At 27.7% G+C, this 24954-nt stretch overlaps 2 protein-coding genes across 2 annotated transcripts in view; one reads left to right on the top strand and one right to left on the bottom strand.

Annotated features, from left to right (window-relative positions):
* Window positions 1–14159, top strand: part of LOC107456645 (ectopic P-granules autophagy protein 5) — a 172244-nt gene extending 158085 nt beyond the window's left edge. Inside the window, exons 46-48 of the mRNA XM_071187258.1 lie at window positions 5906–5990; window positions 8936–9054; window positions 12885–14159. Of these exons, the coding sequence (XP_071043359.1) occupies window positions 5906–5990; window positions 8936–9054; window positions 12885–13227 (547 nt within the window). The 3' untranslated portion in view covers window positions 13228–14159. The remainder of the gene's footprint in view (window positions 1–5905; window positions 5991–8935; window positions 9055–12884) is intronic.
* A 2283-nt stretch (window positions 14160–16442) lies between these two features.
* The window catches only part of LOC107456646 (ER degradation-enhancing alpha-mannosidase-like protein 2), a 46938-nt gene continuing 38426 nt past the window's right edge, over window positions 16443–24954 (bottom strand). The window contains exon 9 of the mRNA XM_016074557.4: window positions 16443–23645. Coding sequence (XP_015930043.1) covers window positions 22617–23645 — 1029 coding nt within the window. The 3' untranslated portion in view covers window positions 16443–22616. The remainder of the gene's footprint in view (window positions 23646–24954) is intronic.

The raw sequence follows: 24954 nt of genomic DNA, 5'->3' as shown, positions 1-24954 counted from the left end.
AATTAACTGCTGCTTAAAAGTTTCCTTGAGCCAAAAAAAAATTTGCACTTTACAAACCTAAGTTCTTCACACGATTAAAACAATAATTAATAATTACCAACTTTAGAAGTTTGCACTAAATTTTCTAACACTAAAGTGTTTATCAAAATTATCCTTTATTGTGTTGAATGAGAGGTACTATTTAGCAATGTAAAATTTGTAGAAACCATGATACCAGGGATGGTTCACTGATTTTCTATTAAAAAAGAATATTAAGTTTTGGTTCTTAACATTTGGAAGAAATGTACAGTAGGGAACCGATTATCCGGAATGATCGGGACCATTGCTATTCCGGATAACTGATTTTTCCGGTTTTCTGAATCGCTACAAAAAGCCGTTTTTTTATTGTTAAACCCAAGTAAAAAAATTTTTTTTTTGGAAATAATCTTTAAAAGAAGAAAAAACGATGGACTAATACACTAATGATTATTTCCAAAATGATGGTAAGGTAAACATCTTTTAAAAAAGGAATAAAAATCCTAAAATCTTATGAGGAAAAAAAAATTTTTTTTTAAAATATAGCGGGAAAATTTATTGAATTTCGTTCCGGTTTTTTGGTTTTCCGGTTTTCTGATTTCCAGATAACGGGTTCTGTACTGTAGTTTTATTTTTTTCACCAAACTGAAAACTTTTGTAGTTGCAGCAAGACCCATATAATATAAAAGAATACATGAACTCAGTTCGCGGAAGCTTTGTCAACATCACAGAAAAAAAATTATTATCACTAACAAAAAAGTCTAGACCTCTTCAAGTCTAAACATGAAGAGGCGGATTTTTTTTCCTTGCCTAGTGTTTTTTTTTTTTCGAATTACAAAAGTTAAAAAAAAAACCTTTTTTGACGCAAATGCGATTTCAAATTAATCTTGTTTGAAATCACATATCGTGTATCATGTTTCGTATTTTTACGATTTTGTATCCAGGGGTCTGCTTAGAAGAAATTTGGGTCCGTTAATGGACCCTCCACAAAATATCGTTTAATAAAAACGAACCCTTCACAAAATAATTTATCTTTTAATCAAACCCTTCACAAATTTGTTTATCTTCATTATTGTTTTGTTAATCGAATCTCAGTTCAAAACGAACTGAGTTTCCCTAAGTTTAAATTCTGAATGCAGTATTCTAAGAAAATATTTCTACTTTTACAAACATCGTGTGCACATTACTATTGATATTAAATAATAATTTTTTTTGTAAATAAATAAATGATAATTTTATATTCATTCATAAAATTAATTAATAGAATATTATGTAAATAAAAATTAATTTTTGGCAATTTTTTAAATAAGATATTATAAATGCAAGAATTGTTTAAATTTACTTAATGCATAACACATTAAAAGTGATACATAATTAAGTTGTGTTATTTAAAATATGTCAATTGAAATAATTAAAAACATGAGTGATTTTGTTTCCATTATTCGTCCGAAATGAATATTCTGTGTTGAGCAGTATAGGCTAAATACCAAATACTTGTATGTTGCATCTCTAATTTAGTAGCAGCAATTGTTCTGCAGAATCTTGTATCTATTTACAATTTAAAAACTTCTTGAAAAGGTTTTTAGCAATTTTTGCAATAAAAGGACCCTATTTGTACAAATTCACAAAAGCAGTACCCTTGTTGAAAGAATATGACTTAACGCTTATTTTATATTCACAAATTAGGAGTAGTTTTTACACAATTTTACAAAAACAGAACCTTTCACAAATTGTCTGGATATCAAACATCGCATTTCATATTCATGTGAATCAAAAGCCATAATTATGATTCGTGTTCAAGGTGACTTAAAAATTGTGCATCAAAATTCATATTCATGAGATTTTAAAATCAAACATTGATACTCGTTTTCACACGATTTTAATAATTAAATGTCAAGATTTGTATTCATGTGATTTAAAAATCATGTATTAAGATTCATACTCACACAATTTTAATAAATAAATAAAATATTGCATTGATATTTTATTTAAATGTTGATATCATTCTGTAGATAACATGGTTTGTAGCGTTTTTAAAAAGTGCTTATTTTCGATTTTCGTTTTTTAAAAGCCCTTAAAGGTGCTTTTTACATTGTGTGTCTTTAAAAAATTCTTAATTATCCCTTTTCGAAAATGAGATTTTCTCTTTACCATGTCGATTCGATTATGCAAAATCGGGCTTTTCGCATTGTTCTATTCAACATTTTCACGATTTATTCTACCACAATTTATTTCAGTGTATCATCGGTTCGTAGCGTATGAAAGAGCCAATCATTTTACATGTTTGATGAAATACTTGTGAGTCCGCATGTGCGTCTACTGAGCAGGGTTCTGTGAGATTATTACACTCACATGTGCAACTCTGCTGCATTTTGCAAGATACACTCAATTTCTAGCTTCATTTTCCATCCTCTGATATTGAACCGAAAAATCTCTTGATCATTTTATAATGGCTAATATAATCAAGAAGAGTTCTTTGTCAGAAACTAGTTATTTTATCATAATCGTGTTAAGTCTTTGACAATTATTTTTAATTTTGTCAATGTATCTAGTGCTTAAAAATATTTTTTGAGTGCTTGAAAAATACTTAAAAGGTGCTTATTTTTTGTCGAAAGATTTAGCTACACACTTTGGATAAATGCTACCTACATACTTCTTTCTTGCCAAAATTTCAGCTATTTTTCAATTATTTAAAAAGTGTTTTTCCACGTAACACTTTTGAATTCTCTTTTCAGCTTCTTTTTTTTCAAACTCATTCCTGTGGTATAAACCAATATAAAGTTCTATAACAATTAAACATTTTTTTAAAAAATCCATGATTTTTCAAACAAATTTTACTCAAATGTGGTAGCAGCGAAAAGGTTGAAACTAGTTAGAGGAATTGTGTGCAGTTTTTTTATTGAGATTTTGTGTTTGCAGGTTTTTCATTTTATCTAAGTCTGGTTGTAGCATTGTTATAAGAAAAATCCAATAAAGCCAAAAAAAGAAAGAAGATCGAATCATTAGTTGCAAAATATTAAATGAAACTTTTAACATTTTCCATTAGTAAATCTTTAACCTCTTTAACAATTTGTAAGTTTTTTTCTTGTTGAAGGAAATATTAAACTCAAATAAATAGCTTTATAAATCCTTAAATAATAAGTGGTCTAGCTTCATCATGGGATCTTTTCCTTAATTTTCAAATATTTGTAACTATCTTTCTGACCTAAATAGTTGCAATCCAGAAATATGGACAGTGGAATCCCCCTGCAAATTTTTTGCTTGGTTTTTTTTAAGTCTTAAAAATTTTTCAACAACTTCTGTAAGAATTTTTCAGCATTTCTTTATATATTTAATCATGAATAAACAAAAAAAAATATGTAATCAAACGAAAACAGCCACTTTAGAAAGAAAACGAAAATAAAACAACCATCATTATTCTTTTCAATCACTTTCTAGCAGTTTCTACTGTCTTTGACCTTCAGTCTAAAAAAGCTTCTATGAAAGGAAAAAGATTATTTTTCTTTCTTTTTATTTCTATCAAATTGTTTTTATTATTACTTTCCAGTATTGTTTATGTAGCAGAAAAAAGATACTCGAAAATAGGCCGCTAGCAAAAAAATATTTTTTGCTTTTAAAAATTTTGTACAGTTTGGGGGGGGGGATTCTAAAATTAGCCAATTTTTTTAAAAAAATAATGAAATTATAGAGTTAAAGTGATATGTCATCATTTGAAAAATAATCTTGGAAATAAAATCTTGCTTAACAAAAACAGTACGTAACTTAAGGTAATAGAATTGATTATAATAACAAAATCGTGTGTCGCAATAAATATGCTTGCAAGGAAAAAGATAACAAAAATCTACTACAATAAAATTTTCCAGCACTTATTAACACTCTTTTGAAAATTTATTTATACAGTAAAAAAAAATGAAAGAGAGAGAGAGCTTGTTGCTTGTTTTTCCTTCATTTTCTATTCAAGAAAACAAAGCTTGACAAAATAGTTCTAAAAAAAACTTAATTCATAAAAGTTATCTCTTGTCTGCAATTATTTTTGATTTTATTTTATGACTGCCGTTGAACAGCCGACCCAATTCTGAGTTAAAATCTCAATACCCAAACTCTGTTGTCTTATAATTTTGAACTTAACACAGAAGACAAGGTAACTGCTGGATTAAGCAATTGGACGAACTAGCCAACATGAGAGAAGACAGCGTTTCCCAAATTTTTTGGCTGCTGAACCTTAAATAATCATTCTTCTTCCGGCGGAACACTGACTATATAGATTCTGTTTATTGGGATAATTGTGAACGTAAAAAAACTACATTGAAAATATTCAGTTAGAGGAATGAAGATTTTTCTTAGTTGTATCATTAATAATCTTATATTAGATTTCATTTCCGACAATCAAATTTGCAGTCCTTGTTCTAAATCTAGTCTAATATACATGAATGAGTAAATAAAATCGAATTATGATTTAATTTGAGATGAAAACTGCTGTTGAAAATGGTTATTAGTTAAACATATTTCTTTATTGAAAAATTATTTCCTTTCTTTTGAAAAGCGCAATAGGAAGTGCTAATGCAATATTTTATGAATACTTTTTTTTTCATAATTTGTTCAATATATTGTTGGAAGAAATATATTTTCTTTTTAAAAATGCAATTTCTATTTCTTTGGCATCTTAGTTTAGTTAATTTTATAAAGGCAACCAAAACGTTAAATATATTATGAGTATGAACCAAAATTTTCAATATATTATTAAATATATATTATGTAATCAGAGATTACACAACTCATCACTGATTATAAAAAGTACTAACCTGAGGAACCTCTTCCACGAAACCCTAAGGTTTATCAGACACCATTTGGGAACCGCTGCTCTAAGTCTGTCCGTTGTCACTTTCCACTTGAACACGATGTTCAAAGCCAAAATAAAGATTATTTTCATTAGACCACACAAAAAATAAATAACATTTTATAACGCTGCTCTTTTTTTTCTATTTTAGTCTTGATTTGCAATTTATTTTTTATTTTTGAAGAAAAATATTCGAGACAATGTAGATCTATATAATAAAAAACAATTTATAAAAGATATCTCTTGTCCGCAGTTACTGTAACTTTCCATTTCAACCCGATGTTAAATGCCAAAATTAGGATAATACCACACTGAAAACAAAAAATTCCTTTTATGGCACAGCACTATTTTCTAGAAATATTTCAACTCATCGTGGTAGAAAACTTTCTGTAAACGAGTTTTGTTTCTGGTGATTACGTCATCACATTCTGATCTCGATCACGGTAATTTTCAAAATCAATTAAAAATACTTTAAAGTTAATAATTAAATCTAAATACTTAAAATGTAAAACCAAATAAGCTAAGTAAGAAAAATGAACAAAATTGGATTTAAATCAATTCACCAGGTAGTGCAAAATTCTCCTTCCGTATCTGAAGAAATGACTTATGCTTTGATTTAACATGGTCCATAAGTGCAACAAATCCTCTGGGTCTGTATGTTAGAACTTCACAGGAAGGAATGAGGGCTTCAATACTTTCGCTCTATGGAAAATAAAATTCCTAATAAAATATTTTCCCTTATGCAAAAAAAATTTTATTGGAAAAAGCAAGGAAAGTGAAAAAAATGAGAAATCCTAGGATTTGCAAAAGAATCACATCCTGGTGATACATGGAAGAAACTCATTTGTTTTTATTTGAATAACAGAAAATCTAAAAATATTAAGTTCAAATAAGCTAGTTCACATAATTATTTTTTTTTATTGTACTTTCATCAATTAGTAGATTTGTATTATAAATTATTTTGTTTGTTTTTGCTTTTTATTTTATTCTTTGAAAAATAAATAGTTCAGTCAATTACTTAATGTTTCTCTTTTAATATTGAATCAATTGTAGAGAGTCTGATGAAGGAAAGTGCTTGTTGTTGTGGGATAAAGTTTTAGAATTAAGTATTCTACTTGCTTATGAAGATGAATGTCAGGTATTTTTTATTTCTTAAATTCTAGTCTTCACTTTTCATTATTGTGATACAGTATTTTTTTCTTTTCTTGTCTTTACTAATTTTTGTCCTTATTAAATTTATCGTGTCAATAGTCTTTATTACTTTTCATCGGATTTTTTTGTGTTTTAAAAATAATATTAATTATGTAATATTCTAATTAAATAATTACCAATGTTGTCTTAATATGCAATCAAATCTGGATAATACAAATTTTGATAACACAGTTTTAACACTGTTTACTCTCGATATCTCAAACTTCTATATTTTGAAAACCTTGTTATGTCAAAAATATTTATTTCCCCTTGGCATTACATATCCACATAATGTTAATTTGAATTCCTTTGTCGAAGAGTTTTTTCTCAAAATCTTGTTTTCTTAAATATTTTACAAAATAGAAAATAATTTTTTTCAGAAAAATCCCAATATAAGTTAATTGTAAACCTTATTTTTAAAAATAAAAATATCATTACTGTATTTAGAGTAATAGCCAACTATCATTACATACATATCTATTAGTACTTATTTTTATATTCCATGACTCTACTTTTCAAAGAACTGTCTTAGAATATATTATTCTAATTTTTAGAACTTGTATAGTTTTGAACTTGTTATCTCAAAAACTGGCTATCTCAAAAAAATTTTCTCGAGAGTACACTGTATCACAAAAAAATCTGAGTGCCCTATGTATTTTTTATGTTGTTAATAAAAAAAAATCTCTTGTACATACATTTCTTTACAACCCTCAATTTCGCAAAATATTTTTGATCACTTAAATTATTTTCCCCTGTTTTCTAAAGAATTTAAAATCCTTTTTGAACTCCAATTCTTAAAAACTGTTTTTTAACAATTTAAAATAATTTCTTGAACCCCTAACAAGAAAAATTACCATGTTTGAGAAGAAATTGCCTGAGTTATCTATTCCTAAAGAAGTAGACTGTTCATGATATAGGAAAGAACTTGCCTATTTAATAAATTCAAAAGGAACTGATATTTATGAAGTAGGTACTGTTTCAGTAGGTGTTGAGAGTGTGTAGAATCAGAAATATTGAAAGAGGTTAGGGCATCTGGAAAAATGAATAATTAATTTGATAAGGCAGTTAAGAAAATAGGACTGGTAATTAACAGTCAAAAGACCAAATGCATGGTGGTGTACAGGAGAAAAAGAAAAGCTTCATCAACACTAAAAATCACTGATGAAGTAGTTTGAAACAATATCCAAATTTACATACCTAGTCACTATAGTAGCTAAGGATCACAATCTATAGTGACTAAAAATAATTCCATTAAAACTTAAATTAAAACCGCACTTACTGCAGGAAACAGAAGTTTTTTCTCACTCCAGAAAATATTTAGATCTTGTATATCAGGCATTAAAAATTTACCAACCAGTTATAACTCATGGAAAGGAAACCTGGATAACTGCACAATATAAAGAAAAATTACTTTTGACTTGGGGCAGAAAAATCATGCAAAAAATTTTGAATTGCCATGTTTGGAGAGTCAGAAATTAGAAACTATATAAATACAAAGATATAATTAACAGCATGAAGTCTACAGTGGTTGGGTCACTTAATATAAATGAATAAGAATTGTAATTTGAAAAAAGTCTTATTGGGGAAAATAATAAAAAGGAGAGGGGCTGGGATTCTTTATGGATGATTCATCCATTCATTGATTCTTCATAATCAAATGAAAAATCAAGATATTCACTTTGAAAAAAAATATTTTAAAAAATATTTATTATTTTATTGAAATACTATTTGATTTTCTGTAACCAGAATTGTCACTGTCATAAAATTTTTATGTCTCCCATCAAGTTCATAATATTAAGATTTGACTGAACAAAGCTATTTTTTTAAGATCCATATTTAGCACATTATGGATACCTATTGTTTTAAATGTTTAGATATAATTTGATAGACTATGGCAAGTTTGAATTTCCTATATTTAATTTTAGAAACATATTGTAATATTTTAAAATTCAAATTGTGTTATAAAAATGGTAAGCTTTTTAGCATTTTTACAGAGGTGTCAACTGCTAAGAATTCTACAAAATGTTTATAAAAAAAATAGTTGAGAACTATAAACTAAAATCTATATATTTTTTTATTCATTTTGCAAAAATTTTAAAAGGTTCAATATTAAATAACTGTAAAAAAGTGGCATTTCATATAAGCCTTTGAATTATTTAGAAGTAATGATGGGGAAATATTTTACAAATTGCTAAACTAAGAATCGTACATTAAAACATAAATGTTGCTACCACTAGAAAATATTCATCTGCAATCGAGAGCAACTTTGCATCTCTGTTTTTAAAGTAAAAATAGTTTTTCTTGAAACCTTGCTCTAAAAAGACATCATAGTTTTAAAAATCAGCCAACAATTTCGTTTCTTATCATTGGACAAGTTCCAAAAATTGCTTACAAGCATTTACAAAAAGACATGTAAAAACTAAACAATATGTAATTACTGATATGAAAATAAAATCTGCATGTATAGGCTATTGTATCTTGATAAAGTTTTGAAATTTGGTATTTTGCTGTTTTTAACAAATAATAATGATTACTTGCTATTCAATCAAGAGACTTGGTAAACAGCAATAATTGAGGATGTTTTTTTGTCTTATTTAATATTTCTTCACCGTTGCTGCCAATTTGCTAAATCTTCTAACACTTTGTTTATAAATTTATCTAAACATTTAATCATAACTTGCTTTTGGAAGCTTTCCTTTGTTTAACCAATTTTAACACATTTCAAAAAAAAATAAAACCATATGCTAATTAAAGGTTTAAATAAATAATTGGAACTTTTATTTAAAAAATAGTAAAAGTACATTTGTTTTTTTAAACAATTTTGAAATTAATGAATAATCATGCAATAGTTTTTTATTAAACCTTTTTAATTTGCTTATTAATATATTATAGGTTGTCCAGAGATCATTGAAGGCATTTTGTCTTAGAATATCATTACTTGGTGAAGATAAGACTAGTAATGGAATTTTAGGTGCCATTGGGCTGGGATCTAGTTCTCATTTATCTGTAAAGTAAGAAAACTTTTTAATAACATTACCATGATGCTAATCATACTTTTGATATACATTACTTGTCATTTTATTTGTATCTTTATATTCACAAAATATCCTTTCATATTTTAAAATTTCAATTATAGCATTTTTATTCTTCTTTTTTTTTCACGATTTAAATATCTTATTCCTTCCTTAATAATATAACATTTATAATTGATTGTTCATTGCATAAATTGATCTTAAATAAATTGTACTTGCAATACAAGTTTTTTAATATATTCTTATGTCACTCAGCAATTAAACAAGTCATAAAAATCTACAGGTCGTATCATTATAAAATAATTTTATTATTAAGAAAATTATTACACACCAAAAGATAAGGTGTCAATATTTTCAGATTACTGAATCAAAAATAAAGCACATTTAATGCAATATTGATATTTGCATTGATTAAAAATTGATGCCAAGAAACTTTAACCCTAAATATATTAATTAATTTACCTCTAAAATAAAAATAGGATTTTCAAAATTGTAATAAGGTTCAGAATATTGTTTAAATAATTGTGAACATTTCATTTTTCTTAAATTCTAGCAATATTAATTTAAATAACATAATTTTCTATTCATGCATGCCCCATCTAAAAAATAATTCAAAAGAATAATAAACTATTGACAAAAAATTAGTGCAACTTTTGGTAAAAATTTTAAAAAAATTCATGCTTGCTAATTTTAGTATGCTCCAATTATTTTTAATTTGACATTTTGCAATTCTAGACAAAAAAAACTTAATTCCACATTTTATTATTGTTTGTGCATTTTTCAATAAACAGAATTTATAAGACATGGATATACTGTCAGTTGATTTTTCAAGTTTTATATTTTTGTTCTTTGTGCATTTACAATTACTCTTGGATGATTGTTTATTAGGGTGTGTCGCCAAATTTTTCAATAAAAAATAAGCACTTTTCAAGCACTCAAAAATATTTTAAAGCACTTTTTTAAAGAAATAATAATTATTAGAATATGCTCTATAATAAAAAAATGTCTTCCTATTGAAAGGTTGTATTGATATATTGTATTCCTAAGGTATGTGTATATATATANATATATTTAAACGCAAAATAATTACCAAAAGCTTTACATAATCATGTTAAAATAACTCATTTCAGACAAGAAACTCTTTTCTTGATTGAATTCGGCTCCATAAAAACAATTTATGCACATTTTTAAATATATTCAATTTTGAGTGGCTCTCATTCTATTTTTTAATTTAACAATTATTTTATCACGTAAAAAAATTAAATTTCAATTCAAAATAATGAAACTATAATTTAAAAAAATTATTTATGAAAGTATATTCAACAAAACATTAAGAAGAATATTATTGATCATACTAAATTCATAAAGATAAGTGTAAAGAATGCAAATTTATAAAGATATGCAAACTAAGAAAATCTTAATAAATTCATATTACTAATGTAAATTAGTGAATGGCCCCTAATTAATTTTTATTAAAATTTGTTACTTGATTGAGTATTTCTTTAATGAAATGATCAAAAAAACTTGCAATAATTTCGAAATTTAAAAAATGAGTATTGAAGTTAAACATTTTTGACAGAAGTAAATTTTTATGTGTTCCATACACATAATATTTAACAAATCTGAGGTTATTGAATTTTTTATTTGAATTATTTTGAAATCAAACCATTAAGAGATAAATTTTTTTTTTTTTTTTGGAATGGCAAATCTGAATAGTATAAGATTTTTTGCTGCATTTCAAATAGAGAAAGTACTTAAATAGAGAAAGTACTTCATACTTTTTTAAAACCTTGCAGCTAAATATTGAATTTTTTAATAAAAGAACTTAAAAGTTCTGGAAATCTTATAAGTAATAATACAATAATAAAAGAGAGGCACCCTGAAGTAAAAATCCTATGATAAAAAATTCTTATTTTTTATTGTTGTTGTTGGCCATTTAGGCAGAGGGAGTGAGATTGTACTTGTTTTCCAGTGACGCCATCTATGACCAAGAATTTGAGTTCTGCCACACCTGTTTCATAGGGGGACCCAATCGCACCTCTATTCATTCATCCATAAATTGTAATTTTGACCTGAACCAGAGAACAATCAATCTCCAATATTATACTCCACCCCAGAGGTATAATTTGTTATGAGAACAGGCGGAATTTTGTGACCCGACAAATTTAATGTGCACCAGTCACCGTTTACTACACTCTTAGAGCGCCCATCCAGCCAAGCTATCTCTGCCCCAAATTTTTATTAAATTAAATGTATAAAAGGGAGATAGAAATTTTGAGGTGATTAAGCTTTGAGATTGTAGACTATTCTGAACCCATGTGAAAATATGTAATTAGTGAATGATTCCCAAGTCAAGTTCATGGATTATGGTACTAATCTATTTATAGAAGAGCACAAGAAAGCCATTTTCTTGCCGGTGACGAAGATTATGGCATTTCACCAACGATGGAAATAACAAGAGGAATAATATTTTCTTTCACTGTTAGGGAAAAAATGTAGTATGTTTAGTTGGTTCCCATGAACAGCAAAATTTCAAAGGGTTGAAAATTAAGATTGAAATTCAGAATCTCTTGCAAAATACAGTCAAGTTGCACATAAGAGCACAAAAATCTTTCCGACCGAAACAAGCTCAGCTACATGCCAACTACCAGTATTTCATCAAACATGTAAGCTTTCATACGCTAATGACTGACGGTGCACTGAATTGGATTTTGGTTAAATCAATTTTATTTTTATTTTATAACCATCGTCGATCCAATTTTGGGTCTCGTCAATTTCGAAGCCTTGTAATTTTTAACCCAATCCAGAAGACAAGAGACATAATTTCATACCCTCCAACTGCTACGGAATTTCCGTAGTTTCAGAAATCTTCTTTTCAGACGGTAGCAAAATTAATGTCTTAATATTTAAAAAAAATTAATTTTAGCGTAACTTGTCCACTATTACTTACAAAAGTGCAGGCCATATGGCTAGATTCTTAAGTTCTGATAAAAGTTTTATGAGAAATCCATTTGCTTTAAAAATTTCTACTTTGGTTCGCTACCACTAGAAAGAATTATTTTCAAAATCTTCATAAGTTGGAGGGTATGTAATTTTAGAGATTTTTTCGTATCTGAAGCAAGTAAAACTACTGTTTTTGGAGTCATACCCCGGTGGCAAACCTGAAATCAATTGTTGACACAGAATCAGATTCTGTAAATAACAGAATTGGAAGAGAAACATGGTCTTAAAAGTTTAATAAGGTGTTCGCCAGGTTCCAGGAGAAAAAATTCACTACCCTAAAACTAATTTTCATGACTTTTTCTTTCACGGCATTTTACTTCCAATTCTTTCCTTTTAAATAAATTATTTAATTTATGTAAATCATATTGAATACATTTTACATTCATATGATTAGCTAAATATAAAAACAGTAGAAAGTTTTCGACAGACCATTGACCAATATTAAGAACATGCGTTTATTAATATGCTAAAGCATTATACACTATTCTAATAGGCATATCGAATAGTACAGTGTTATAACTTTTCAAGTATTATTTTTCTATGCTATTTGTCATTCCTCACAGTGCAATTTGGCAATAAAAATTCAAGTAAAGCAAGTATCATCTTTTCTAATAATAAAAATATATTATAGGAAGACAAAAAAATATTAGTTTAAAATAAATTTTAAAAAAATTCGTACTGTTTCCTAGTTACGATTTTATCATTCTTTACTAAGCGTTCTGGGGGATTTGGTTTTTTACCCTCAAAATAGGAGGATAGCCATTTTATAAATAAATTCTTTACTTGTAATTTCATTGTTTTTAAAGTTTCAGGTTTGTTTGTCGCATTATCTCTGCATTTCTTCTTCATCAATTACCTGTCAATGCTGGAATTCGATTAGAGCCAATGGCAACTGGACACATGCCCAAAGATGCTAAAAAACTATCTCCATCTGAGCCAGGTCCTAGTTTGGAAGCCATTCAATCTTTGGAAAATTTGCGCTCCTTATTAAAAAACAAATCTTATTCTGCTCTTCGTGAACTAGTCAGTAGTGCAATAGAATACATTTTAAATTCAAACCATTGTCTTTCAGATAGTCGTCAATTTTTAAGAAGTTACTCACTATTGGTTTTTCCTAAACAAACATTTTTATATAGTATTGGTTTGTAAATACAGAATTGGAACTGGTAACTTTGCCATCTTTTGCCCCAGAAAACTACAGTAGAGAACCGATTATCCGGAACAATCGGGACCATCACTATTCCGGGTTACTGATTTTTCCGGTTTTCTGAATCGCTACAAAAAGCCGTTTTTTTTTTATTGTTAAACCCAACTAAAAAAAAAACAAATATTTGGAAATAATCTTAAAAAGAAGAAAAAAGGATGAAGTAATACACTAATGATTATTTCCAAGATGATGGTACGGTTAACATCTTTCAAAAAAGAAAGAAAAATCCTGAAATCTTACGAGGAAAAAAAATTTTTTTTTACTAAAATGGTCGGAAAATTTATCGAATTTTGTTCCGGTTATTTTTGGTTTTCCGGATAATGGGTTCTGTACTGTACTTTCTTCTACAGGGTGCGTAGCCAGATTATTCAACAAAAAAAATTAAGCACTCAAAAAATATAATTAGGCAGGGTTGGAAAGTTTTTGACAGTTGACGGTTTTATCTTGTTTTAACCGTCATGTCAAAAAAAGAAACTTCTGTCATTGTTTTTGACAATTGTCAGAAATCATGAAGTTTGTATCATGTAAAACGAATGGCGAAAACGATTAAAACAATGTGAACTGTGTCTTTTTGCATAATTCGTAGGAAAAATCTCATTTTGAAAAAAGGAAAATTAAGCACTTCTTAAAAACACCCAATAAAAAAAGCACCTTTAAGGGCTTTTAAAAATCGAAAATAAACACTCTTTAAAAATGCTACGCACCATGTTCTAACACAGCTCATAAAAACATCTGGGCTCGCTATTGTATTTGATTATTTGTGATACTAAAGTAATTTTTTGACATAAATAAGAAACAGCAACTCTGTAAAGATTCATTCCATGTTGTATATTCATGACATTATTAACAAATAAAGTGTGATACTAACTCTTTAGTTTTCATTTGAATTGTATTTTTTAGCTTTGTTGTCTTAAAATATTCAAAAACTAGCTTGATTATATATTGGACCACTTTTAATCAGTATCAATACAGTGCAACGTCCCATATCCGGACGTCCCTTTCCCGGAAGGGTCGATTTCCTGGACACTTTTTTACAATCAAAATAAACATCTCTCCATCTTCCCCTTTCCTTTAAAAAAAAAAGATCTTTTGACACATTTTCTCTTTTTCTAGCTTGCACTGAACCTCTGATTTATGCATCGAACCCATAAATCACCAGAAAGGGGAAGTAAAGATCTACCAAGACCATTGAGTGACCGTTAGTGGTGCTCCTCCTCCCTTGGAATGTAGGAAAAAGAGGGAGATTTGTTATCAAAAGACTGCAACTGAGTCCCCTCCCCCCCTCCTTTCCTATGCAGGTGGCTAGTAAAAGAGGCATTTCCTGGAACCTTTTTATTGAAAAAAGAAATACTGTGGAAAAGGGTAAACGGGGCAAGCCTTAAGGTGGAGGGGGAGTCAAAATGGAAAATTTGAAAAGGTCTAAAAGGATACACATCCTTGAGAAACAAAACATTCGTTCTTCCCCATACCATGTAATATTTAGTAGGCAGGGGGAAAAAGGGGGTAACATTCTTTCTTTAGCAGATTCTTTCAGTCATAGAAGAAAAAATAAAGAGAACCCGATCAGCGTGCCCCTCCTTTATGCTTGATTGATAGCCAATGATTGGAGAGAAAACAATAATTTGTTATTTCCCCACCCTCAACTTAAATGATCTCTTTACACTTATTTTCTTTCACAAATAAGGAGGAAATGAATTTTTCTCCTCCACCTACCCACCTTAATGAATGACGGGAATTTTCCTTTCTTGCTTGAATCATTCTAGTTAAAAATGGCGGATTATTATTTTCATGTCAATTTTTTTTCGTTTTCTATATTTTAAGCTATAATATTTTTTTTCTAATATTTCATATTTTATTGATTAGATATTCTAATACTAAAACATCATTCCCCTTAAAAATAATGTTTATTTATTTTTTGCTTCTTAGATTTAGATCATTTTAAGCATTGTTCCAGAAAAACATGAATTTCCCCTTCCTGCTTGAATCGTTCTAGTTCAAAATGGCAGATTAATATTTTAAAACTGTTAAATTTTTTTCGTTTTCCATATTTTCAGCAATAATATTTTTTTTCTAATATTTTATATTCTAAAACATTATTCCTCTTAAAAATAATGTTTATTCATTTTTTGCTTCTTAGATTCAGATCGTTTATTAAATCATTTTAAGCTATGTTTACCTCAAAAAATTTTCAGTCTTGGCCTTTTTTCCAACTTGCACCAACTTTAGCCTGAGTTCAAGCTTGGAAAAAGCAGCTTTTTCGTCCCTCAGTGAAATAGATATACCACAAAAACAAATTGAAAGAAATGTTATATTCCACAAGATTAAATTGTTAAGATAAGGCATTCCTAATTCCTCATAAATCTATCACTCCTTATCTCCCCAGACGAGTGGTCCTCTTGGCATTCAAACCCCCTTCCTCTAGCATCCACCATGTGAAAGGGGGCGACCACAAACGATTTGTTGCTTACAAATTATCAATTTGTAATTGTGGGATATCTATTTCACTGAGGAAAGCAAAAGCAGCCTGTCCTCAGCCTTATAGCTTATTACTTTAAATGAGGCTCACAACATTGATTACATAGTAGTAACATTTATTTTTAAGACTCGAGTAATCTATTCCTATAGAAATGTTGCCTTTCTTAAATGTACAGAAACCCCAGAGAATTTTCAATTAAACCAGAAGCTAGAAAAATCCAGAAGTCTAATGAAAAAAACCAGTAGAGTTGGCAACTCAGAAAATAAAAATGTATAAAATCGTTTTGTTAATTGTAGTGATGAAAATTTATTTTCTTTAAATTAAATAACCAAAGGGTGCTTTTCCCCTAATACAAGAATATGTGTCCTTTATATATGTTGACAATGCCTGTAGATAGCACCTTCGTTTTTACATTAGTCACAAAAGATGTAAGAAAACAAAAATAATTTACTATATAACAATTTTGTTCTTCTGACCAAGTTAGATAAACAGTAATAGAAAAGTGCTATTTCACCATCAGATAAAAAAAGGTTAGGAAAACTTTCCACCTTTCGAAACATAATAATTAAATATATGAATCTAAAATTTATTAGATCAAATTTTAGTGTCTTTTAGATATCCCTTTTTTAGCCAGTATGTAAAACATGCCATATTTAAAATAAACACATCACAAAGTCTGAATGAATTTAGATACTTTCATAATCTTTATTATTATTTTTCATTAGAAAGTCAGTATTTCACTTTCAAAAAATTAATAAAATATGATTATAATGACAATGAGCTAATTGTTATAAGCTTTAATTTCACAGTTAAAGATCAGATAAATAAGACAAATATTTAGAAGGTATTTTTTACTGAATGAAAAAACAAACATTTTATAAAATTGTTTTCAAATATGATACAACAATAATAACGTGTCATAAATAAAGAAATAGTTCTGATTCCATCACATAAAAAGGAAATCATCAAAGAAAAAATATAAGAGATTAAAAATTATTACTAAAATTTACTTTACTGAATATGGTTGATACAATGAAGGAAAATTAAAGAAGTTAACTCTCCAAAGATTTAAAAAAAAAAAAACTAATTTTCCAACAACAAATAAAAGAAGAGTAAGACAACTGTAAACAGGATAATAAAAAAATAAAATAAGAATTTCCAAAAATAAAGAAACTAATTTAAAAAACCAGTAAAAGTATGAAATTGATCCCTTTTAGCATAAATCAATAACAGTTTCAAATTATGAACTTGAACTTCTCTTAACTGTAAAATTTTTTATGTATATGACAAAATATTTTTCACTTGTAGAAATGTTATAAAAAGTTGTGGTTAATTTACTACACTTCTAACGCATCAGTTTTTAAGAACACAAATTTTTGACAACTGGATATCACAATTTAATAAACAATATTATACACATCAACATTTAAAAACTAATTAGATTTCAGTAAGGCAACCAGAGTACTTAAGGCACTGAATGAAAACCAGTTAATAATATACAGTGTTATATAGCAATCAACAATTTAATATTTACAGAACTTTTTTTTTATCTATATTTGTTTATTAAAACAATTTTTTTAAGATCTAAAAAATTTTATTTGACTTACGACGTTGATAATCAATGTATAAATAAATATTGTATTAAATAAAATCTGGATTTGCATGAGCTTTTAAGTGGAAATTTTTGTTTCATTTAACCAAAAAATAATTATCTTTATAGAGGTATCTGCAATTTATGGGGATTTGAAATTAGGCAACTGCTATTTACAGGGAACTGAAATTTAGAAATTAGTGAACTGAAAGAATGTGATTGGTAAAAAATCTCTTCCAGCACCAAGTTTCTCTAGTACTGGCGGAAAGTTTTTTTTTTAACCCATTTTAAGGAGAATTTTCTAAACTATAAACTTAATTTACAGTCAAAATAAGCACCAGAATAATTTTAGTTTTATCAAAGTTGCAAATGTAGAGTTTAATGGCACACAAACAGGATAGTTATACTCACAGCAAAACCTACCATTATACATACTTAAGATAACAAAACTAGAAACTATGTCAAATGAAGAAACAAACAAAATGAAAGAGAGAGCACTAGGACATTAAAGAGTCCTGGAAAACATTGGACTGAAGAAGATGAAGTACCATAACATTTTTTGTATATAGAATATTATAGTATATATTAGTTATTTGTCATCATGCCCTACAATGTTAAAACTAATTTGTAATGTGTGCATGGGAAGATGTATTCTTCAATTGCAATTAAGCATTCTAAACTTAATGTTACAATATTTCTATATAAACATAGAAAAAAAATTTCACAATAGTTTTTGGGGAATTTTTTTTTCTTTTTTTGCTAAATGTAAAATAAAAAACACTACATATTAAAAGAGGTTTTCCCCAAATCTCATAGTAGGATTTTTCGACTGCTTGTGTTACATAAGTAGGGTTGCAAGCTTTTACATGAATTTTACTTCCAAAATCAGCTATTTTTTGGAAATGCTAGAATTTGCAGGAAAATTATTTGAAATTTTTATTCAATTTACTGCTTAAATTTTAATGGCAGTTAATACTTTTAATAGTAGTAATAATTTACAATGAACAATAGATTCAATATTCAAGAGTATAATAGATAAAACATTTAGGAGAATAAATCAAAAGGAAAATGACAAGAAAATAGTTCAGAAATAATCCAAAAGCTTTTTATACCTAGCATGACAAATTGATAAGGATACCATACCTCCCTAAGTGCAATAAGAATAGAAAAGGGGAAAAAAAGGGTTTGTACACATTATTGAAAAATTTGCAGAAATTAGGATGTAAGAATATGTTAGACATGCTATGTTAGTGATTCCTTTGAGTTGAAAAACAAGTGGATATACTGGCGCAATAATATTTTATGGTTTTTTTATTGATTAGATTGATAATATGAAACTGCTTTCAACAAAAACTTTATCATATTTTTAAATATTTATTGTTATCATATTTTACAGTTTATCATATTTTTAAAGTCTAATTCCATTTTATTTCAAACATTGTTGATGTAAGTTTGAGAGTTAAAAATATGAGCTGTACGAGTAAAAAGCAATTGCTTTTGAACAATGAAAACAGTTCAAAACAAGAACTTTAAAAGTTAGAAAAAACTTTTAATGTGCAGAAATTGCAATGCTGTAGAAAATTTCTCACAGAAAGATATCTGTGATAAATAAAAGTAAGATTCATCAGAACGAAATTTCAGAGCAATTCAGATAAAATTTTCTATAAGAAAGTTATAATTTATTTTAAAATAAGAACTGGTGGAAAGATGAACAACATAAACTTTCTGAAGAATCTTATCTAAGAGATAAACAATGTTTGAGATGTGAAGCGCTACATGAATAGTCTGGAAAATCTCATCTAAAGGATCAGCAGTATTTGGGAAGTAAAACAAATACGAAACCAAATATAGCAGAGAAAAAGCAATAAAAAGAGGTTGAACAATAATATCCAAAACCTAGTTGGAATGGAAGAGGAAGGAATAACAGTTCTGTCTCATAAAGATAACTTAAAGAGTTACAAAGAGCCTGAGCAGTCCCAAGCGGAGAGTCTAAAAAATCTTAGATAATAAAGAGTTAACATTTAAGAGGATGCTGCTTGAGCAATTCAATTAATAAGAGAAATAACATTTAAAAACAGCATAGCAAAGTTGAGCATTTAATGGGTGGAATAAACAATGTAAAATAAATGGAGTTAATTTCTGCTGAATAACCCTCTGAAGATTTCGGTTCATCATTTTAACTGTGACTTGCATAAAATTCCTTGTTATCAACAGCATTTAAAAGCTCCAATTCACAAGAGGATGGTACTATTATGACCCAAATATTAAACATTAGAAGCACAAATGCTATTGATAACAAATCTTTTAAAACTTCCATAAATTACTTTACAACAATATAACTCATAGAATAATTTGGGAGATAAAAAGTCAATACATAATTTGTTTAAATATATTTTAATGTATAAGACTAAGCAAGTGGTAATCTTTTAAATTAAAAAAGTTTTTAAGTTACGTGATTGGTGCTGATTTATAGGACATAAACAGCATTTAATGGATAAAGAAGATAGAATCACTAAGCATTTTCTAAACTTCTTCTATGAGAATTGCAAAAAATCATATTTGTCATACTAATACATAATAAACAAATATAGATAATAAATGTACAAATCTTGAACAAAAAGTTATCAATTAATAAAAAGGTGGGATTACTTCCTTGAATAGAAATTTTGGCTACAGACCTAAATATTCCACACATTAAGTCTTTAAGTATATTAGCCTCTCTTTATTGTAAGAAACAAGATTTTTCAACAGCGCAAACCAAAGTTAGTATGCTAACTTTGCTAAGCTATGCTTATTTTAAAAAAGTTATGCTTATTAAGTTATGCTTTATAAAAGTTATGCACAAAGCTATGCTTATTTCAAAAGAATAAATACATCAAAAAATTTTAAATAAAGGTTATTTTGATTTTAATAAATAAATATCTCTACAATTTAGGAATTTTACTATTATAAGGTTACATTGGAAAAAAATTATAAAAATAAAACAATGCAATAAAATGTAATGGCCAAAGAAATAATATAAAAATACAAATTAGTTATTATCCCTTAATTTCTATTCATCAAATATTGTCTTTAAAATATATTACTATAAAAGATAGTAATTACTGTGAGCTAAACTGCATTCATTAACAAATCCCACTAAAATGCTACTATATTAATGAAAGACCACTGTAGTATTAAAAAATACAATAAAAGGACTATATTGTATTTATTTAAAGTGTTATTCTTTTTATTATTTAAATTTTGAATGTAGAAAGATAAAATGTAATTTAAAGCTTGTACTATTAATGTTATAGTTTTAATGTTAGACATGATTTAAAAAGCTATTACATTAATTTAAAAAGATAGGACATTAATTTAAAAGGATAAGACATTAATTTAAAAGGTTTTAAATTTTTATCCAAATATTAGTTCATTTTATAACTTATTAGATACCATTAATAATCATGGTAATAAATTGGAAAAATTTTTAAATCATGTTTATAAAGGTAAAGAAATTATAATTTATTAAAATCTCAAAGCCTTGCACAAATTATTATTTTATTAGTCAGCTGTATATAAATATAGGGTACAATAAACTTATTGAAAAACCAACATTATTTTTATGTTTTATTTAATTTTATAGGAATATTATCCTATAATATCTTATCATTAGCCATTTAAAAAGTTCAATCTATTTAAACTATACTCAGACATATTCTTTGATAAATGTATCACTACTCAGTTCATTCTTTCTCAATATTTATCACAGGGCAAATAATATGTATGATAGCATTTATGCAATAATAGAACAATTATTTTTGTTAGAAAACAATAAGAGTGAAATAATAAAGTTTTCAGGATATCACAACGAATTAGAAAATTAATGTATCTTGGAAAATATATGGTAAGCTTGAAAAGACATTTATTTTATAATGTTTAATGGCATCTTTCAACAATATTGTCAAAGTTGTTCATGCTATATAAAAAGAAGAAATCAGACCAATAAATTAGAAACCTATAAGATTTTATATTAAATGCTCACTAACAGCAAACTATGCAAAAAATGTTTATGTTGGTTACACCGCATCAGAATGTTAGTATAAGTAAAATGAGCAGACTCATTTAACGGTAAACACAGCAGAATGAAAAAATGACAGATCTTTCGCCATTTGAAAAAGGGTTAAATTTCGTATCAAAGGTTTTCAAAAGTTGGAAACAGAAACCACAGTCCTCATCTAGAAGACATAATTATGGTTCAAACACAATTTACCAAAACCCTGATCAGCGTCGCCTCCAATGAATTGTGCAACAGGGGAAAAAAAGAGACCCCATTTTGCTTCAGCTAATAAAAAATTTCAACCAAAGTTCTTCTCAACTGATCTCGATGCAAACTATACCTAAAGGATCACTGAGAATAAGAATATGTGGTCAGATGCCTATGAGGATACTTCTCATTTCTGTCCAAAAGGCTAGAATTCTATTGCCATTGTGTCAAGTAAGACAACACTGTAACTAGAAATGGGTAATGTGGACGGATAAAAAACGCAACACCTTGCTTTGCTTTGATGAAAGATGAAGCCATTAACCCATCTTTTTTAGTTTGCACTGTTCAAAGCTCTGGTGAGAGTATCATGATGCGGGACATGTTCTGCTGTTATAGAAGTGATTCCCTGTTGTTTATCGAGAGTAAATAAATAGCTGTGCAATATCTGGACATAGTAGCAGATTAGATTCATTCTGTAATGTTATATTTTAATCTGAAGGTGGCACATACATCATGGGCAATATGCCCCAACAGAATCATGGGTGACTCACGTCAGAAGCGTTCAAAAAAAGTTCATTCAATATCAATTGAGCTTCCAACACCTTTCCTGGCCACCGCAAAGCCTGGAACATAACTAACTTAATAGAAAATGTTTGGGACATTTGGCCAGGTACATTTGACAGCAATTTTCTCTTCCATCTCATTTACAGGATACAAAAGTCTGTAAATGCTGAATCAACCTGGACATAATGCCTTCCAGATGCTGGTAGAATCGATGCCCTCTTTGATACGAACTGTTATCAGTGTAAAAGGGGATAAAATATTAATCTAAGATTTCTAATTTATTGGCCAATATGTGTAATAGCTAAAGCTTTTTTTTTTATTCTTCTTGGCTAAATTGTATCATTACTGATGAATTTTTTAAAAGAATCTCCTGATGATTCAGTAATTTTAATTGAAAATTAATAATAATAAAAAAAGATAAGGAGTAAGTATAAAATAGTTTTAAGTACTCAAATTACACATTAAACATTTCTCCCATAACATTCAATCTGGAAAGAAAGGGTTGAATAGGACACTTAAGAATTTCATAATTATAAAAATTCTCATTATGAATTTGCTGCAGCACTTTTGCTTCCTCCTCATCTTCCTGTAGACAGTTATCATTATCTATTGAAGTCACATTAGAATTTTGAAGTATTGTTTTGTTAAAAACATTAGTATCAAAGAAATTGCCATTAATTTCATATGACTGATTTTCCAATGGAGCCAAAGAAGAGTTGTTTTTAAGCTGCAATTGTTCATAAGTACTGTTAGAAATTCCACTTTCTTCTGAAAAAGAGTTCAGAACTCCATTATTTTTGACAAATATATTAGCTGAATTAATATTAACTAAAATTGTTTCACTTAGACCTGAATTGATGTTTGACAAACTATTATATTTATTTTTAGTTGTTGAATTTCGTTTATAAAAAGACAATAATAATTTCTTATAATTTTCAAAGGTGAAACTAGCTGAAAACATAGTATTATAGCTGGAATTTTCAATAGTTTCATTCCAAACATCACTAAAAAAAGAAAAACTGACAGAAGGTTCCTTTTTGTTCATAGAATAATTATTTGGCACAATTCTAGTCGCTGTAACATTTACTTCAGCAAGATTAATAGACTTGGAATTTGCTTGCCTAGGGTTTTGTTTTCGATTTCCTTTAAAAACTTTGAAAAACTCTTCATTATCTTTAATTTCAAGAAGTGAATGTAAATCCAAATTTTTTTGAAATTCATACAAAAGTAGTTCATGATCTTGATGTTTAGCACTACAACAATAGACAGCACCAATATCAATGGGATGAGCCTCAGTATTAAATACATATCCTCCACCACCTATCAAGCAATTCCCTCCCGACATCTGTATGAGCTCTCCACATGATCCATTATTGTGAATGAAATTGTCAGGATCAAATAAAAGATACAAATATTTAGTTGTTTCAGCAAGAAAAAAAGATTCCATTCTATCTTCTGTTTTATGGTCAAGTACATTTTTAATCTGAAAAAAAAATAGAGCTAACTGTAAAAGAGCAAAAGAAAGAATTCCAGAAAGTAAAAAGATATTTTACAGCAGACAATTATGCAATGCCATTTTAGAATTTTTCTTTTAGTTTAAAAATTATACAATTTAATTCTTTCCCTGTTTCAATCCAAAAAAAATCATAAATAATTAGCTTTTTATAGGAAAACCAAAAATTAATTTTAATTTACTTTTTATGTTATTATCACATACAAAAAAAATGTGCAGGTGATAAGTTAAAGAAATCAGGTATAGTAAAAAAAATGACTATTTGGAGTTCAACCAATACAAAAGCTCAAATAACGAAAATTTTGAAAAGTTCATAAAAAAATTAAACAAATATTAAAAATATTATTTATATTTATAGAAAAGATCAATTGGAAAATTAAAAAATCTACCATAAACAGGGTATCTGCTACATTTAAGATTTTCACATTCATGACTTACCAAGACTGATTCCAATAATTTTTCATGACTTAACGACGTTACTATTTTCTCAGACAAAAACACAACAATATATTTAAAAAAGCTGTATAATAACATTAATTGAAATGATAGGTATAACCAAAAGGTATTCTGCATTGTTAAAATAATAGATTTTAAATTTAAAAAACAGACTAAAGAAAGAGTAGAAGCAATAAAATAGCTGGAAAAAAATACAAAAGCAAATCTTTTTTTTCTTCTTTTTTTCCGTAGAATTATATTCTAAAGATACTTTACTTGTTCATCAGAAAGGAAAGAATTACTCCTGATTTTCCTGTTCTCATTTCAGAATATAAAAAAATTTGCCAATGACTGACTTGCTTCAGCTAGAATTTTAAATTGGTAAAAAAAAAAAATTATAAAAATAACAAAAATTCTGAAATCACAGAAGTTTAAAAGACAATTCGCTCCAGAAATTATATTTTTTACACCATAATTTTTAAAGAACATTTTTTATTTTAATAAAATATGACTGTGAGTGGGGATTTTGTTACAAATTCAGATATTCGGAACACCATGAAATTGTGAGGGGGGGATTCCATTTCAAAAATTAGATTTTTTGGCGACCTAAATCCATGACTTTCCCTGATTTGTTTAAAAAATAGTTAAAATCGTGACATTTCATGACAAATTTTGATCAATACCAAAATTCATGACTTTCCAAGATTTTTCATGACTTAGCAGATACCCTGCATAAAATAGCGATCAATCATTGATTAATAACTTCTTTTAAGCTGTCAAATATAAACAAGTATTTAGAATGAAAAGAGTGATAAGCCCCTTCCCCTCCCTTATTGCTTGAACA

The sequence above is a fragment of the Parasteatoda tepidariorum genome, chromosome X1 (assembly GCF_043381705.1).
Source record: "Parasteatoda tepidariorum isolate YZ-2023 chromosome X1, CAS_Ptep_4.0, whole genome shotgun sequence".
Lineage (NCBI taxonomy): Eukaryota > Metazoa > Arthropoda > Arachnida > Araneae > Theridiidae > Parasteatoda > Parasteatoda tepidariorum.
This window is presented reverse-complemented; position numbering and strand designations above follow the sequence as displayed.